Source organism: Lissotriton helveticus, chromosome 5_1, assembly GCF_964261635.1.
Source record: "Lissotriton helveticus chromosome 5_1, aLisHel1.1, whole genome shotgun sequence".
NCBI lineage: Eukaryota > Metazoa > Chordata > Amphibia > Caudata > Salamandridae > Lissotriton > Lissotriton helveticus.
The window spans coordinates 1,137,392,746-1,137,410,564 of record NC_136065.1 but is presented as its reverse complement, the minus strand read 5'-3'; the positions used below and the strand labels follow the sequence as shown (position 1 = coordinate 1,137,410,564).

General features: G+C 44.4%; 1 protein-coding gene across 4 annotated transcripts in view; it reads right to left on the bottom strand.

The window, feature by feature from the left end:
* Nucleotides 1-17,819, bottom strand: part of RBM20 (RNA binding motif protein 20) — a 504,792-nt gene that overhangs the window by 102,602 nt on the left and 384,371 nt on the right. For all 4 annotated transcript variants that reach the window (XM_078643764.1, XM_078643763.1, XM_078643766.1 and 1 more), the window contains exons 3-5: nt 3,666-3,727; nt 3,475-3,566; nt 2,814-2,902 (exon numbers count right to left, since the gene is read on the bottom strand). In XM_078643764.1, coding sequence (XP_078499890.1) covers nt 2,814-2,902; nt 3,475-3,566; nt 3,666-3,727 — 243 coding nt within the window. The remainder of the gene's footprint in view (nt 1-2,813; nt 2,903-3,474; nt 3,567-3,665; nt 3,728-17,819) is intronic.

The window sequence follows — 17,819 nt, the reverse complement described above, 5'->3', positions numbered from 1 at the left end:
CACCACCAACACTTGACATTTGAACTTCACATAACACTCACCTATTCCCTTCATGGTACCCTCATCTCCAGACCACCAGGATTAAGCACCAACTTCACAAATACCATTGCGGACTACATCTCTACAATATTCCTCAACTCCAGAGACTTCATCCTTCTTGGAGACCTCAACTTCCACCTGGAAGACCACAATGACCCAAACTCTACAGCACTAATAGATGACCTCTGAAACATTAGACTCACCCATTGCGTAAACGGACCCACACATTCCACCGGTCACCTCTTGGACCCAATTTTCACCTCTTTCTACAACATTTCAGTCAACAAGCCCACACCCATCACCTGGAATGATCATGCCCATGTCAAGTTAAGCATTCCTGTCCCACACCAACACAGACTGAACACTGCAAGTCCTGCCTGATGAAACTGGAAAAATATCGCAAGAGATGACTGGACTGCAGCTATCACCACCCACTGGCCCAACAACAACATAACATCAGCAGACATGACTCCATCAATAAATTCAACAACTGGATCCCCACTTGCATGGACACCGTTGCCACTTTCAGGCACAACAAAGCCCTAGATCCAGACCTCAACACAGGTGTAACATTCAGACACTCAGAATGACAAAGCACCATTGAAACAACTGGAGCCCAGATGCAGAATGAGCCAAGACATCACAGACACAAGCACCTTCAAGTCCACCATGGGATGTTATCACTAAGAAATCTGAAACACCAAACATGCCACACTAGCAGACCATATTAATGGGGCAACAACAGCAGCATAGAGGACTATATCATTGTGATAGATTTCACCTTACCAGTGACCTCCTCCAACAGCATCATCCCCTCACAGGACTTATGCAACAAACTCTCACAATTCTTTTGCAACAAGACCGACTGAATAAACAGCAGCAAATTTGACCCTCAACCAGAGCCAGCAGACCTGCCTACTTGACTCCCCATCTCAACGAGGGGTTCAACAATGACTTCCTGGGTACCTGGAAACATGCCATAGTCCTCTCCTGCTCAAGAATCCCTCCACTGACCCATCATTGCTCATGAAATACAGACCAATGTCCTTTTTACCATACCCGGCCAAAGTCCTAGAGGATCTCATCAATAGAGGTCTCACCCACCATCTCAGTGAAGACCAACTCCTCAACTTCACACAGTTCAGCTTCAGACTGAGCCACAGCACAGAAAGACCGCTTATCGCCACCACAAAAAACATCCAGATGATCCGGGAGAGAGGAGAAATGGCAGGCCTTATCCTCCTGGACCTCTTGGCAGCCTTTGAACAGTCTCCAACCCAGGGGCATAACATAGGCCTCCGCAGCCCCCGCAGTGTGAGGGGCGTCCCAACCTCCAGGGGCCCCCCTCAGCACAGCACTCTGGCCAAAGAGCTCCACGGACCATGCAGGGAGGCCCCCTCAAGTTCTGTTACGCCAGTGCTCCTACCCCATCCTCATCAACCGTCTACACAAGCTTTGAATCCAAGACCTGGCCCTTGATGGATTTCCTTCTTCCTAACTGATAGGACACAGTCAGTCATCCTGATCCCTGTTCCTTGGAGGCCGGCAAACCTATCTGTGACTTACCGCAAGAATTCTCACTCAGTCTAAACCTCTTCAATGCATACATGATTCCCTTTACTACTATCATCTGCACCTACAACATTGACGTCCTTTTCTACGCTGACAGGACTCAACTCATACTCTCCCTCTAAGAATAGACTCCTAACACCTGGAGCAAATTTATCGCCTGCATGACCAAAGTCACTGACAGGATGAAGACGAACTGTCTCAAGTTCAACACTGACGAGACAGAAGTCATGATCTTCGGGAAGAACACATCACCATGGGATGCCCTCTGGTGGCGGCTGAACTAGGACCTACACCTACCCCCCGCACTCACGCCAAGAACCTCATATCGTCATGGACAGCAATCTAGACATAATCGCCCAAGTCAACACTGTTACAGCTTGCTGCTCCCATATGCTGAGGAGAATCTTCAAATAGCTCCAACGAAACTGTCACCGATTCACTTGCCAATTGCAAGCTGGACTACGGGAACACTCTCTACACGGGAACCAGCAAACAACTCACTAGATAATTGCAAACCATCCAGAACTTGGAGACCATAATCACTCTCAACCTTCCATACAGTATGCACATCACATCGTACCTCAACAAATTCCACTGGCTCTCATACCCAAGCGTGCACAGTTCAAACTTCTCACTCACACTTTCAGAGTGCTACACAACTCCGGCCCAGCCTACTTCAATTGCCACATCTCCTTCCACAAACCAGCCAGAAATCTCAGCTTGGCTAACTCCTACTTGCACACATCCCTCGCAATGGAGAGGCCTTCTCCTATATTGCTCCTAAAGCGTGAAACAATCTACCACTACACATCGCATCCTCCTCCTCGCTTCTTGAATTCCTCAAGAAGCTGAAGACCTGGCTCTTTGATTAGCCCCTTCTGCCCTAAGCGAGGCTAGACCCATTCCTGCTCAGCACCAGGATAACCTTCCAGGTGATAATGTACTTTACAAATATACATAACACAACAATAACTTATGATGCGGCAGGACTGACAAAGTCAATTGCTCTGGTAGCTGAGACCTATTGGTTTTACCACAGCTTGTTTGTGTACATCTCCAAGTCCAAGCAGGCACATCAACATTCCCTGCAGAAGATGGCAAAATCACTTCTTTGGAAACAAACAATAATCGCAATGTCTCCGTTTTCAGCCTTTTCAGCTGTAATTTCTCTGTCTTTTAGTGTGAAGTCTTTTCATGATTACCTTTGCTCCTGGGAGTGGAGATGAAAAAGCAGGACCTGAATTGAGCGGGGCAGATGATACGTAGACTGGACCAATTGCTGATGTATAATCTAAAGGAATAATTGTACAGAAAAGAATATGTGAGCACATATTTTGTATGGACTGCTTGTGATACAAGTACTCCCAAACCAAATGTATCAATCAATATAGTTTGCTTTGCATTCAATTTAGAGTTCTGCTGTGTAAAAAAGACAGTAAACACGATATGCAGAGGTCACTGGGGGTATGTGTGCAATTGAGTTGAGACTTATTAGAGATGCACTATGGCCCATGTCAAAATGATGCCTATAGTCTCCTGATCATAAGAGACCTAGTGGACAAGAGGGGAATGTCAGGATTCAGGGACTGGCTGTAGACTCAAAAGTTCCATATCAGAGAAACCGTTGCCCACTAGTTTTCCGGAATCATTGACCAGTCCATTACCGTCTGGATTTTTTTTTTTGGCTACCAAGAGACATCGGGCTATAAAATCAAAAAGAACATGTTGAATATGGCAGAGGAATCTTTATGCATCTCAAAGCTTGAAAGGCTCCTAGGATATGTGTATTGTACCAGGAACCCCAGAAAAAGCAAATGATCATTGAAAACGATTGGCTCAGATAAATCAAGGAACCAAATTCACCTTGATTATTTGGGGGAATATATGGTGCAGTGTTATTTGGAGAGGAGCACAATGTTCCCTCAGACGAGTTTCCGATACACCTAATTCCTGTGCTGAAAATAGAGGAAAGAAACAATTATCAAAACTCAGGAAAACACAACTTGACAAACCATTAGCACATTGTAGTGGAAACTATGCAGGACAATACTTACTTTTCCGAGTAAAGCATACAATTTTGGATGTGCATTTTGCCTTTAATGTGAAGCTCCCAGTCCTGTGTAGGAGTAAGCAGAAGACATATGTATCAGTTTTCTTGCAAATGCACAAAACAATGCCCGAGAAGAATAATGTAGCAATACTATGATCAACACAGTGAAGAAAACTACTTTGTTCTAGATCAAATGGATCACAAACAGTGATGTGTGGATGAGGTTGAATTTCAACACAATCATAGTAAACCTAGTGCCCTGCACGCCTGGCTTAAATTCAGCCTGCTAAACAGTGTTTGAGTTAATCCTTTTTTTTGGTAAGCCAAAAAATACACCAAATTTAAGGCCGCATTTAGAGTTTGGCAGACGGGGACTCCATAACAAATATGACAGAGATCCCATCCGCCTTACTGCAAGTATCACTGCATAGAATGAGCTTGTAATAAGGCGGGCAGATATCTGTCACCTTTCTGACAGAGTAACACATTCGTCAAACTCTAAATCAGGCCCTGTAGCGATGAAGTCAAAGACCTCCATAGATGTTATTGTATCTAAATTTAGATTTTTCAAACTTAGGGGCCCATTAGGATCTCGGGTGGATCGCCACCGTCCGCATGGCGGTGGCGATCTGCCTGAGATCCTTTCCCGCCCACCACCCATTTCCCCCCCACCATATTACTATGGCGGGAGGACCGCGGCGGACAGAAAGACTGTCTGCCGCTTTTCAGCCCGGTCAACAGTTGACTGGGCGGAAAAGAGTTTAATATGGTGGCGGTGTCTGTTAGACACCGCCAGCCATATTCGGATGGGGGCGGAAACATGCCTTTCTGGACAGGCATGCAAGGATTGCTTGCGGGGGCCTATGCGGGCCCCCAGGGACTCTGGGGGGTGCACATGGGGGGTACCTATGGTACCCCCCTGCAGTTCCATTCACAACATCGCAGGCACAGCGCGGTGCCTGCCATGTTGTGCATGGTAGTGCACAACATGCCTTCCTGGCATTGTGGTGGGCGGTGCACAATGACAGGAATGCAGGATGCGACCGCCACTGTGGCGGGTGCATCCTAATGTCCCCACGGGACCCCTGCCCTTATGGTGGGTGGTCCCATTTCATGATAGGATGACGGGTGGACAAAGTCCACCCGCCATCCTAATGGGCCCCTTCGAGTCTAGGACAACATTAGGAAATAATCAAGCAGCTTTTAGATCAGCTCATAGTACTGAATCGATATGGGAGGTTGTACAAGACAATCTTCGATTAGAAGCTGAAATGAGAATAATTAACGCCCTGATACTGCTGGACAAGTCAGCAGTGTTCAATACAGTAGACCACAGTATCCTACATGAATGCCTCAGAACAGCTGGATTATGAAGTACTGCCGTAAAATGGTTTGGCTAATTTTTGACAGAGAAGTTACACTCAGTAAAGTTAAGCTAATACACTGATGGCAAACTCCAATTAAAATATGGAGTATCTAATGTATTGGTACTATCAACCCATCTGTTTATGATATCTATGTCCGCCCCCTTGAAAAATCGGTTCTTCCAATGGATCTCAACCTATATATGCATGCTGATGATAAGAATATTTTTCCATGTACACAGCGGCTTAACTCACAGTGAATCTCTTCATCACTCAATAATGTCCGCCTGCCATCGCCCCGGGAAATGGGACCGCCCGATAAGGGTGCAGCATTCCTGCATGGGCAATTAGGATGCGCCTGCCACACTGGCGGGCGCATCCCACATTTTTTGCATTGCGGCGGGCAGTGCTGTCACCAGCACCCGCCGCAATACAAAAAAGGCATGTGCGCATTTGCATGCACACAGTGGCAGGCACGCGTCGTCCATGCAAATGCAGTGCATACCCCCCTTGTGCACCCCACCCCCTCAGCATCCTGGGGGCCCACATGCCTTTCCGTGGCGGAAGGCTGCTTCCCGCTGCCATCATAATATGGATGGCGTTGTCTAGCAGACACCGCCACCACCCCTTTTCCGCTCGGTTACCTGTGTGACTGGCAGAAAACCAGAGGACGGTCTTTCCGTCCGCCGGGCCCCCCCGCCATACTAATATGGCGGGGGGAAATGGCATGGGGGCGGAGGAGAATGTCGGGCGGATCGCCACCGCCATGCAGCGGTGGCGATCCGCCCGACATTCTAATAGACTCCTAAATGTTGACAATTTCCCCTTATCCAAGTAGTAATAGGAAGAAGTGGGCAATTACAACTTTAATCAGATCAGATATGCTAACTTACTCTATGTAGGCGTCCCACTCCCGTTCTACAAAACCTACAGGTTAGCTGAAAATAATGATGCTTGGTTAAACCTTACATCCCATAAATTCTCGGATCCCGTACCTCTTCTTTTTCAATTACACTGGATTCCCATGACGAAGAGGTTCCAATTAAAGATAGTGGGCCAGATGTAGGTGGCCACATACCGAGCTGTAATGCAGAAATTCGCAGAATTTCTGCGTTACCAACCGGTATTTGGCTGAGAGCCATGTAGGTGAGTTTAAACCTACTTGCAAAATAAGGAATCGCCAAATTGCTATTCCTTATTTTGCTCTTGCATTTAAGTAATCGGAAATACCGATTCCTTAAATGCAATGTAAGCAGCACTAAAAAAAGTGCACTTTAGCCTTAAGGAATCGCTAATTACCACCAACTTCAAGTTGGTGGAAAGTAGCGATTTCCTTTAAAAAAGCACGTTTTTGCTTTTTTAAAAGTGCCATGTGGCACACATCCATACCCTTAGGGCATGTATGTGCGCCACATGTGCACACATGCACATTTCAAGGATGCAACAGGGTGTCCTTTGGACACCCTGGCACCCTTGAAATAGCTCCCACTATTTGCGATTCTGTAATACCGAATGTAATACCGAATTCCCATTCATTCCTATAGGCCTCCTAGCACATAGGAATGAATGGCTAGGTATGCCTTAATAACGAATCCCAATTACCGATTCGTTATTAAGGAATATTAAGGAATCGCTAATATTTTAGCGATTCCAAACTACATTCAATTTAGCAAATCCTTAATAGCGGTTTGGTAAAAATCGCTATTAAGGACTCGCTAAATTGAATTTACCTTCATCTGGCCCAGTGTGTATGGCTCACTGCGCAATTCATGGCATCTCCCTGGCTTTCAGCACCAAACAAATTAAAAAAAGAATCCACCAAGAACAATTTGATTGACTACAGCAAACTTGTTAATGGTCCCTAAATTTAATAAAACTTGACAAAGTGGCAGAAGCTTTACAATTTGTTTTGAAAATACTGAAACTCTACCAAATGAACTGTGACTATGAATAGTTTCAGCTTGTTCAGATGCTCACTAAAAACTTGGGGCCAGTTGTACAACCCTATTTTGCATGCGCAATCGGCTTTGCAGCCCGTTTGCGCATGCAAAAGGTCCATGTACAATTCTCAAATAGCAAGTCGCAATTTATTTGCGACTCACTAGTTAGGAATTGCGAGTCGCTATTCCAAGGGACATTCCCTTCCTATTAGTGACCCCAAAGTCATGTATGAATGTTTTGCGACCGCAATTGCGGTCGCAACACACTCGCAAATTACCACCTCTTCAAGAGGGTGGTAATGCACTCGCAAAAGGAAAGGGGTCCCTAGGGGACCCATTCCCCTATGCAAATGCGGAGGGAAATATTTTTTAGGGGCAGGCAGTGGTCCCAGGGACCACTGCCTGCCCCTACAGATTAAGACATTCATGGTGTAATGTGCGAATTGTGAGGTTTTGAATCAGTGTGAACACACAATGTCTTGCCAAGTCTTATTGGGTCAGGCATCCCACCACTTCTGCATGAAGCAACTTACATTAAGAGGGAAAATGAGTGCTGTGCTATAAGTGTGCAGGAGGCAACCAAAAATCAAGCAGTACAGCTGAATACAATGAGAAAAAACTGAGCAAGGCCAGGCAATCCAATTCAAAAAGAAAATTATATTATTACAGAACTTAAATCCTACGCGATCAGCACTGTGATCTTGTATGAGGCATGGTGGACACTGCGTTGATTGCCTATTTTGCAGTGACAGGGGATAGCTGGGAGCGGACCAGGGAGGTTTGGAGTCGGGGCACATTCATTTTTTTATGCATTTTACTATTTGCTAGCTATTTATTAGTTGATAATCAATAAACAAGTTGGATGCCATTAACATACAGTCTTGCAGTTGGGAGTTCAGTATATTAAACAAAGAATTGGACATATTATTGCACTTCAACAGTAGAGCCCTTCTCTAGAATTGTTTCTATTTCGCTTGACAACTTTAGACCTCTGAGAGACAGTGCACAGTCTAAATATCGAGTTTTTTTTTTTTGTTTTTTTTTGGGAAAAAAACTTTTTTTTAACAAAGTATGGAAATACAGATTCTCGCCTACAACCTCTCGGGCCGGCCAAGAAAACAGCACAAGGTATAGCATAATACACAGCTCATCAGCCGACAACCAGGGGTCCGGTAGCCATGGTAAGAAATTCGTTAAGTTCCAAACGACAGGATACGAGCGGTTTCATTTTATAACATTCAAACAACAAGAGAAACAAGGCTGCACTCCGATCAGTATGGTCATTACATATGTGGCAGGAAGAAGCGGTCAGGAAACAATACGGTAGACAGGAGAAGAGCCAGGGAGGGAGGGACAGAACGGGAGCCCAGAGCAAATGGAAATATCGATATGTCTGTACATGTGAGAGCCGAAGTGTACAGTCAAGGGGAACAAGGAGCATCAGGGGGATCCACGAGGGGGGGTTCACAAATGTCCCCACGGAATGCATTCCACTGGTTCCATATAAAAAAAAATATTGAGTTTTTAACTTCGACCTACAATAATATCGAGTTGGAAATATCGTAGGGACAGAATATCGAAATCAAGAATATCGACGACCAGAATATCGACCTTAAGGTAAGAAATATCATTTTTGTTAATATCGAAGTTAGTAATATCGATAGCAAAAATATCGATGTTACTAATATCGATATTTATGTTAGTTTTATGTATTTTATATGTTTGAGTTTATATTTTTTGGTAATTATTGTACTAGTTTTAGAACATATGTATACATTTTTAGAAGTTAGTAATTAATTTTTAAGTAAATTATGTGTTTTAGTACCGAAGCAGGTTGTGGGTTTATAGGGGGAATAGGGTGGGAAGTAATTTAAATATAGTGAATGAATTAAAAAAAATGATGAATTAGTCAATATTTTTAAGCAAATTTTGCATTTTAGTTCTGTAGCGGGTTGTGGGTTTATAGGGGAATAGGGTGGGAAGTAATTTAATTGTAATTAAGTATTTTTTATTTTTTATTCATTGGTATTGATAATTGATTGCATGTTAAATAATTATTAATTGGTAATTAATTTTTAATAATTGGTAATTAATTTTTATTAATTGATTAATTGGTAATTATATTAAGTGTATTCATATATTATTGAAGTGTGTTGTCAGTTTATAGGGGAATAGGGTGGGAAGTAATTGAATTTTAAATAAGTCATTATTTATTTTATTGTTGAGTATTGATAATTAATGTATTATTAAGTAATTATTAATTGGTAATACAATTTTAATAATTAATGTTTTTTGTTTTGAAAACTAAATTATTGTTCATTAATTAATATTCAGTAATTAATTTTTATTAATTACTATTTATTGGTATTTAGCACTCATTTATTGTCAATAAATTATGAATTGCTACATATGTTTTTAATAATTATTGTTTTTTAGTTTTGAAAATTAATTATGTGTTATGTAATTATTATTTGGTAATTAATTTTTAATCATTATTATTTATTTGTATTTATCAATTATTGTTTATTATTTTTTATTGGTATTGTTAATGTATTGTTATTAAATAATTAAATCATTATTTACTTTAAAAAAAATATTTTAATTATTTATAAGTTATTTTAACCCCTACGCTATCCAACATATTCCCTACTGTTGCACTCTGGAGTGGGAATAGTAATTTTTACCCCTACGCTAGCCAACACTTTCCCTTCTGTTGCACTCTATGGAGTGGGAACAGTAATTTTTACCCCTACGCTATCCAACACTTTCCCTACTGTTGCAGTCTCTGGAGTGGGAATAGTAATTTTTACTCCTACGCTATCCAACACTTTTCCTACTGTTGCACTCTCTGGAGTTGCAATAGTAATTTTTACCTCTATGATATCCTACACTTTCCCTACTATTGCACTCTCTGGAGTGGGAATATTAATTTGTACCCCTACGCTATCCAATATTTACAGTTTTAGTTAATGTAGTGTATAATTTATTAAAACATTCTTTTTTTCTATTTGTTATATATATTCTTTCTATTTTTATTTATATTATTGTTGTATGTGTATGTATGTATTTATAATTTATAAAATGTTTTTTTACCAATTTACAAGTTATTACAATAATTATTTGTAAATATTATTATTAATATTTTATATGTATGTGTTTAATTTTTTTATATATGTATTACTTATCATTTTAAACATATTTTTAACTATGTTTATTTTAAATACATGTATTATTTACTTTATTTAATATTATTTGTAAATATTTTTAAAAAACTATATTTTTAATGATTTTTTTTTCTCTATATTTTTGTACTTACCATAATGTAGATAGGGCTTCGATATTCTTGACATCGATATTTCGCCTCCAATATTTTTGACGTCGATATTTTTTACGTCAATATTCTGTCATTGATTCCTGAGAGACATACCCCATGAACTGATCACACTGTAATACCGCCATGGTCAATTACATTCTCAATGGATTATGCTTATAATGTGTTTTACAGTGTTCTACTATTAATTATACACAAAACGTAATAAACATATCAAACAAAAAAAAGAAAACTTAAATCCTAAGAATCAACAAAAAGCCACACAAATATATGGCCATCCCCTAATTGTAAGGTACACTAATGCTACACATATGAAAATATTTTTTAGTCCAGATACGTTTGATAGGTTTGGAGTTGGCTTTCTGGTGGCATTTTGTCTTGTACTTACAAAGACTGCTGTATTCAATGTATCCATGATGGATGGATGAATTTATGCATGACTCATAAAGAGATCTGTGTTATTTACAGAACTGTAATGGCTACCCATCTACTAGTTACGCGATGTGGGCCAAGCCACCTAATGATAACTTCCAAGTTCCTTACTCAATACTATCCTGATTAAATATCTTTTCTACATGTTGTCCAAGAATAACTGGGGACAAGTTTTAGTCATCTGGTTCATTGCTGGTAGAACTGGTCATGAACACAGTGAAACCATCTTTGCAAATACCATTCTCCCCGCATCCAGTATCACTCCCCACTGCCAATCCTCAACTTCCACCTGGAAAACAACAATGACAGCAACACCACCACCCTGCCTGCTGGACAACCTCGCCAACCTCGGACTCAAGCAACTGGTGAACACCCCCACCCACTACGCCGACCACACGCTTGACCCCGTCTTCTCCTCCAGCAAACACATCTCCTTCAGCCACTCCACCGGACTACACTGGACTGATCACAGCTGCATCCATTTCAACTTCAGGAGAACCACGACTCACCACCACCCGCAACAGACTCCCCGCAGGAGCTGGAGCAAGATCACCGCCGACCAGCTCACCACCTCCCTCAGCCAGAACCCCCGCCAACACAACGGACCCCAACGAAGCAGCCAGCAACTTCACACAGTGGCTCACCAACTGCGCCGATGACCTCGCACCACTGAAGAACCCGCCCAGCAGACCCGGCAGCAAGAAAGCCTTGTGGTTCACCAACAAACTCAAAACCTCCAAGAAAAACTGCCGCACCCTCGAAAAAGCCTGGTGCCACAACCAGACTACAGAAAACATGACAGCCCTCAAAAACGCCACCCGCACACACCACCAGCTGATCCGCACCACCAAAAGGACAACATTCAAAGAACGACTGGACAATAACACCCACAACAGCAAGGAACTCTTCAGCATCATCAAAGAGCTCCCCAACCCCAGCGCCAGAAACAACGACATCACACCCTCGCAAGACCTCTGCGACTCACTCGCCTCGTTCTTCCACCGCAAGATCGCCGACATACACAACAGCTTCGGCCACAGACCACGCACCCAACCGCCGAACCAGCGCCCCCCACCACCACACTCTACAACTGGACCCCAGTCATCACCGATGACACCACCCTCACGATGAACACCATCCACTCCGGCTCCCCAACCGACCCCTGCCCCCACCACGTCTTCAACAAGGCCGACTCCATCATCGCACCCCAACTCCCAGACATCATTAAAATCTCCTTCGCCACCGCCACCTTCCCGGAGAGCTGGAAACATGCCGAGCTCAGCGCCCTCCTGAAGAAACCGACAGTGGACCCTACTGACCTCAAGATCTTCCGCCCCATCTCGCTCCTCCCTTTTCCTGCCAAAGTCATTGAGAAGACCGTCAACAAACAGCTCGCCGCCTTCCTCGAGACAAACGGATCCCTCGACCCCTCACAGTCCGGTTTCTGAGCTAACCACAGCACCGAGACCCTCATCGCAGCTACCGATGACATCAGATCCCTGCTTGACAATGGGGAAACAGCTGCCCTCATCCTCCTGGATCTCTCAGCAGCGTTCGACACAGTATGCCACCGCACACTAATACAGCACCTCAGCAACACTGGAATCCAAGAGAAGGCACTGGAGTGGATCATCTCGTTCCTCGCCGGAAGAACCCAGAGTCCGCCTCCCCCCGTTCCGATCCGCGGCCACCAAAGTCATCTACGGCGTACCTCAAGGATCATCGCTCAGCCCCACCCTCTTCAACGTCTACATGATCCCCCCTCGCAGCCATCGCATGCCAACACAACCTAAACATCATTTCCTATGCCGACAACACCCAGCTGATCCTCTCCCTCACCAACGACCCCGCCACCGCCAGAGCCAGTCTCCACGAAGGAATGAAAGACGTCGCCGAATGGATGAAGACCAGCCGCCTGAAACTGAACTCAGACAAGACGGAAGTCCTCATCCTGGGATCATCCCCCTCCGCCTGGGATGACTCCTGGTGGCCCCCTGCCCTGGGCACCGCCCCCAAGCCAACGGACCACTCACGAAACCTGGGTTTCATCCTGGACTCCTCCCTCACGATGACCAAACAAGTCAACGCCGTCTCGTCACCCTGTTTCAACACCCTGCGCATGCTCCAAAAGATCTTCCGATGGATCCCCACCGAAACCAGGAAGACGGTCACCCAGGCATTCGTCACCAGCCGACTGGACTACGGGAACACCCTCTACGCGGGAACCACAGCCAAACTACAGAAAAGACTCCAGCGCATACAGAACGCCTCCGCACGACTCATCCTGGACATCCCCCGCCACAACCACATCTCCGCCCACTTGAGAGACCTGCACTGGCTCCCCGTCAGCAAGAGGATCACGTTCAGACTCCTCCTCACCCACGCACACAAGGCTCTCCATGACTTGGGCCCGAAGTACCTCAACAGCCGCCTCACTTTCTACACGCCCGCCCGCCAGCTCCACTCGACCAGCCTCGCCCTCGCCACCGTCCTACGTATTCGCAGAGGCACCACCGGAGGAAGATCCTTCCCCTACCTGGCGGCCAAGACATGGAACTCCTTCCCCATCCACCTACGGCTGACCCAGGACCACCTCTACTTCAGGAAACAACTCAAGACCTGGCTCTTCGAGCAGTAACGGATCCCTCCCCTCCCTGCGCCTTGAGACCCTAGCGGGTGAGTAGCGCGCTTTATAAATTTGCCTGATTGATTGATTGAATCCTGCGTTTGATTTGTTCCTCACCCTGATCCCCAGCAGGTTTAGGAGAGACATGTTTAAATCCAAGCCCATTCTACAATGACCACTCCACCATAGTAACCCTCTTAGGGTTTACAATTAGTAGATGGGATACGTTTGATAGATCTGTTTCAATGGCACTTGGATATAACCGGATGTTATTGCATACAGCACTGTACATAAATTCAATCATCTCTAAGCTCATCCCTATTGAACCATCGGAGTGCGCGCTATGAAGTCATGCTTACACTCAGATAAGGTAAAGGGTAAAGTGAGAGATCCTAAAGAAGGAAGAAAAAGGTAGGTGCCGAGCAGCGCCTCTTCTTCCACAAAACCACTGTGAATCTATGGTGATACCTACGCCACCACCCATGGAGTAATGCTCCATCAGCCTTTAGGTCTCACTGTAGAGTAGATTAATAGTCTAGTTACTTCGGTAGCTCGAGTAGGAGCACTGCACCGCGTGCACCTCCACCATAGAATAGGGGGCTACTCACCCCCTAGATACACACTTGCACTCTCTACATTACACAATCATTATTATTTATCTCTACACTGGTCTTGATGAAGCGCACTGGATCTACCGGACCATGCTAGCACGAAACATGTCGACCTGACCACACTCTATGTTACCCAGGGTACAATATTACCCATATGGTATCACACAACCTTTTGTTTTTTTAATATAACAGGGGAACTCATCTATCACTAATTAAATTACTGCCCTTCGGTATCCCCTAGCCATTTTTATCCACTACCCCACCAGCACCATCACTGAGAGAAGGACCCTCTCTACATACCCGCACTCATCATACGTCTGTTCTCTGAATAGATCTCCGATAAAGCGACCCTTCGGGGGACCTGTAAGGCATTGCAGTGCCAGCCTGACGAGGAGCACCGCCCGATGATGAAGCATGACATCCTCCGGGGTGTGTGAGGGCAACAAGAGACAATAAGTGTCTCCCCCCGCCCTTTTGCTTGACTTTGGGAGGGTCCAAGGACAGACCTAGCATTTTCTTCCTTCTTTAGGATCTCTCACTTTACCCTTTACCTTATCTGAGTGTAAGCATGACTTCACAGCGCAGACTCCGATGGAACAGTGACCCCCCTACTTGGTTATAACATTAGAATTTGGAGTACGGGCACTGGACCTTAATTAGCTCCTGATCCCCCCCTCTCTTTTGTTTGATTTCATCCCTATTGAACCACATCGCAATTCTTCTAGTGAGGAGAGGAACTTAAGTGGTGGTAAAATAAACAGTAAGGTTTTCAAAGCTGCCTTAAATTTGAAGTAATACCACCCAGAAAGATTTCTTCTGGGAAGCCTTTTACAGACCAAGGCTTTTAACAGAAAGCATCTTTATTGGAAAGCCTTAAACACTGCATTCCACGGGGATACTAATTTCCAGTGGCTGTGCCTCCATGAGGGCACAGGAGCATTGCACTGCCGCTGAAAGTGAAGGGAAATATGAAAAATAAAATGGTAATAAAACAAATGTATCACCATTTTATTTTTCATGGTGGCAAGCAGCTGAGTCTGAGAGGGCAGGAGCAGCAGCAGAGAGGAACAGTGGACATAGTGCATATCAGTTTAACCCCTTCCAGGCTGATGACGAGCTCAGCTCGTCATGACCTTACCTGCCGTGCGCTCATGACGAGCTGAGCTCGTCATGTAACGCGGTAATTTTAAAATTGCCACGTACAGTGGGAAAAGCCGCCACATCGATGCGGTTAAAGCGCGTATGTCACTTTGGCCGTCTGTCTTGCGACGACCAACCTGACATGTCCACTTTAAACACTCCAACCCCAGCAGTCTTAGAGCAAGCACAGGCCTCCAGAGCCTGAAGGTGAGTTGGAACGGGGCACTCCAGCCAATCCTCGTGCTGCTCTCATCCTGCCTGAACAGAATAAGAGCAGCGCAAGGATTGGTAGAGGGGATTTGGACGAGGCTCTAGGAGCTTGCGGCCTGTCCTGGAGGAGCCACCCAGTGCTGAGATGGGTAAGTAAATCTTTATTTTAATTTAAATGAACTCAATGACAGGCAATGGGAAAAATTCTCAGTGCCTTCAACCTCAACTCCAGATCTAACAAACGTGGCCCCATTATAAAAACTCTTTAAAACGGACCACAATTGAGAAATTTGGCGCTGAGCCTAAGGGCACTGCTGTTTTTTGTTACCAGTGCGTGTAAGTGGGTTAAATATTCGTCCCACCAGGTTTGTTTGCCGCTGGCTGTCACTGCTATACCCTGAGCACCTAAGGGTTTTGGATGGCTAATATTTCCTAATTTTTGCTTTAATAAGTTATGGGGCCAGTCCTGGAAGAACCTGGGAATCATTCATGAGGTTTTAAATTAGATTCTGACCATCCTGCACTTGAAGCCAAGGGCCAAGGGTAATCTTGAAGTTTCTAGAGCATTGGTTCTTAACCTTTTGACTTCTGTGGACCCCCACTTAGTCCTTACAGGGACCTGGGCACCCGCAATGAATCATTATTGGAATCCGGGGATCCCCTACTAAGTTATTGCTGGTAGCCAGGGACCTCGGCCTAAGCATTATCGATGATTTGAAGTGCAAAACAATACACAAAAAATACAGAGTGCACAAATGATGGAATATTTTATTTACTTTACTAACAAATATGCAAGAAGAATCACAAATGTTATTTTAATGGGAAGAATGGAGCTTCTCTAAATTCAATTTAGGCCACTCATCATTCATATTATAATATGTTTGATGCACTTACACTGCTCCCAAGATTCTATCTGAGGATACTAACATACTTTTTAGCCTTTTATTTCAAATACCTTAGCATTTACAGAACGTTTTTAAATGTTCTAAATTATATTTTGCTTCTTTATTTTTATACCCTATTATCACAAACCCCCTAAGTTGACTTTGTAGACCTCCAGGGGTCCCTGGACCACAGGTTAAGAATCACTGCTCTAAAGGTGTGGACTCTACTTTTCAAGCCAACTTTAAAGATATTTTGGACACATTATTGTATATGTTTTCAGGACACCTATTTATTTACAAATCTTCACTCAAGGATGATATTTCCCCAAGTAGGTTCGGAAATAAATGCACAGTGCAGTGCATACACGACAAATGGCTCTTTAAATAAAGACATCAAGCTTTTAGAAGGCACACAATGACTGTTAGTTACTATTAATTACTGCAAATTAATATTTTAGAGTATATGTCTGTAATATTTATCAAACCTACCTGTACAATGTCAGAAATAATTTGTCATGGCAGAGTCCTCTAGGCCTGGGAATCCATTCCCTTCCCATTCACGAAGAGAAGTTACTCCAGTCAATGGCAGTCCAGACTGCTTCAAGTTGAGAAAGAGTAGGATTGGAGTGTGAATGCCCACAAATGAACATTTTTGTGGGAGACTGCAAACTTACAACGCCTTACTACACCTTGCAACGCTAACTTCCCACCCCTTATTGCAGGATGTACTGCTGCAGATTTCTTCACGCTTGTGAATTATTGACTTACATAAAAATATTTTTTCGGTCATAAACATACATTTACAGGCAACTATGGGCCTAATTACGATGACCGTAGCGGTATAGAACTGCCTGACCATAGGTCGGCGGTTCGGATCTCACAATTTGGAGGTGACCGTTCATAAAGCGGTCAGAAACACGCATTTTTCAATGGCAGCTTGTGCGTGGCGGGTGGAAAATGCCTGTAGCACAAGCTGCCATAGCAAAATGGATGCTTGGAAACAACGGTGCAGGGATTTAGGGGGGGGGCCTAGGATGCTTGTTTCCGGCCCAGGGAAGGCCTGGCTTAGCAGTTCAGGCTGGACTGTTCCCATGAGGCACAGGGTCAAGACTGATTTGCATATGGGTAGGTCTAAACTGGGGTGGCATGGTGAGCAAATGAATGATGGATTTAACCCAGATCTCTTGACTGGGGGTGAATGTTTTGATTTGTTCTGCATTCCGTCCATCAATTGTGTGTCTTTTAGGATTTAGAGGGGCGCCATAGGTGTTTCCCAGGCCCCATAGGGAAAGGCCAAGGGGGAAAGATGCCAGAGGGCCCCCAACGTCACTTTCTGCCTGCCTTTTCATGGCGAGTGGACCGCCATGAAAGGGTAGGCGAAAAGTGGCATCACAACCCCAACGGCAGAGCCGAGCCTGGCTCCGCCGTCATTAGGGGATTATGGTGCCTCCCAATGCACCAATGGGCTCCTTGAGCCCAAAATCCCTCCCGCAGGATTCACTCCAACTTCCGTCATCCTAATACGGCAGTCAGACTGAAACTCACTATGTCGGGCGGAAAGCTTCTGAATGCTAGTCGGAGGCTTTCCACCGACATCGTAATTAGGCCCTATGTATTTGT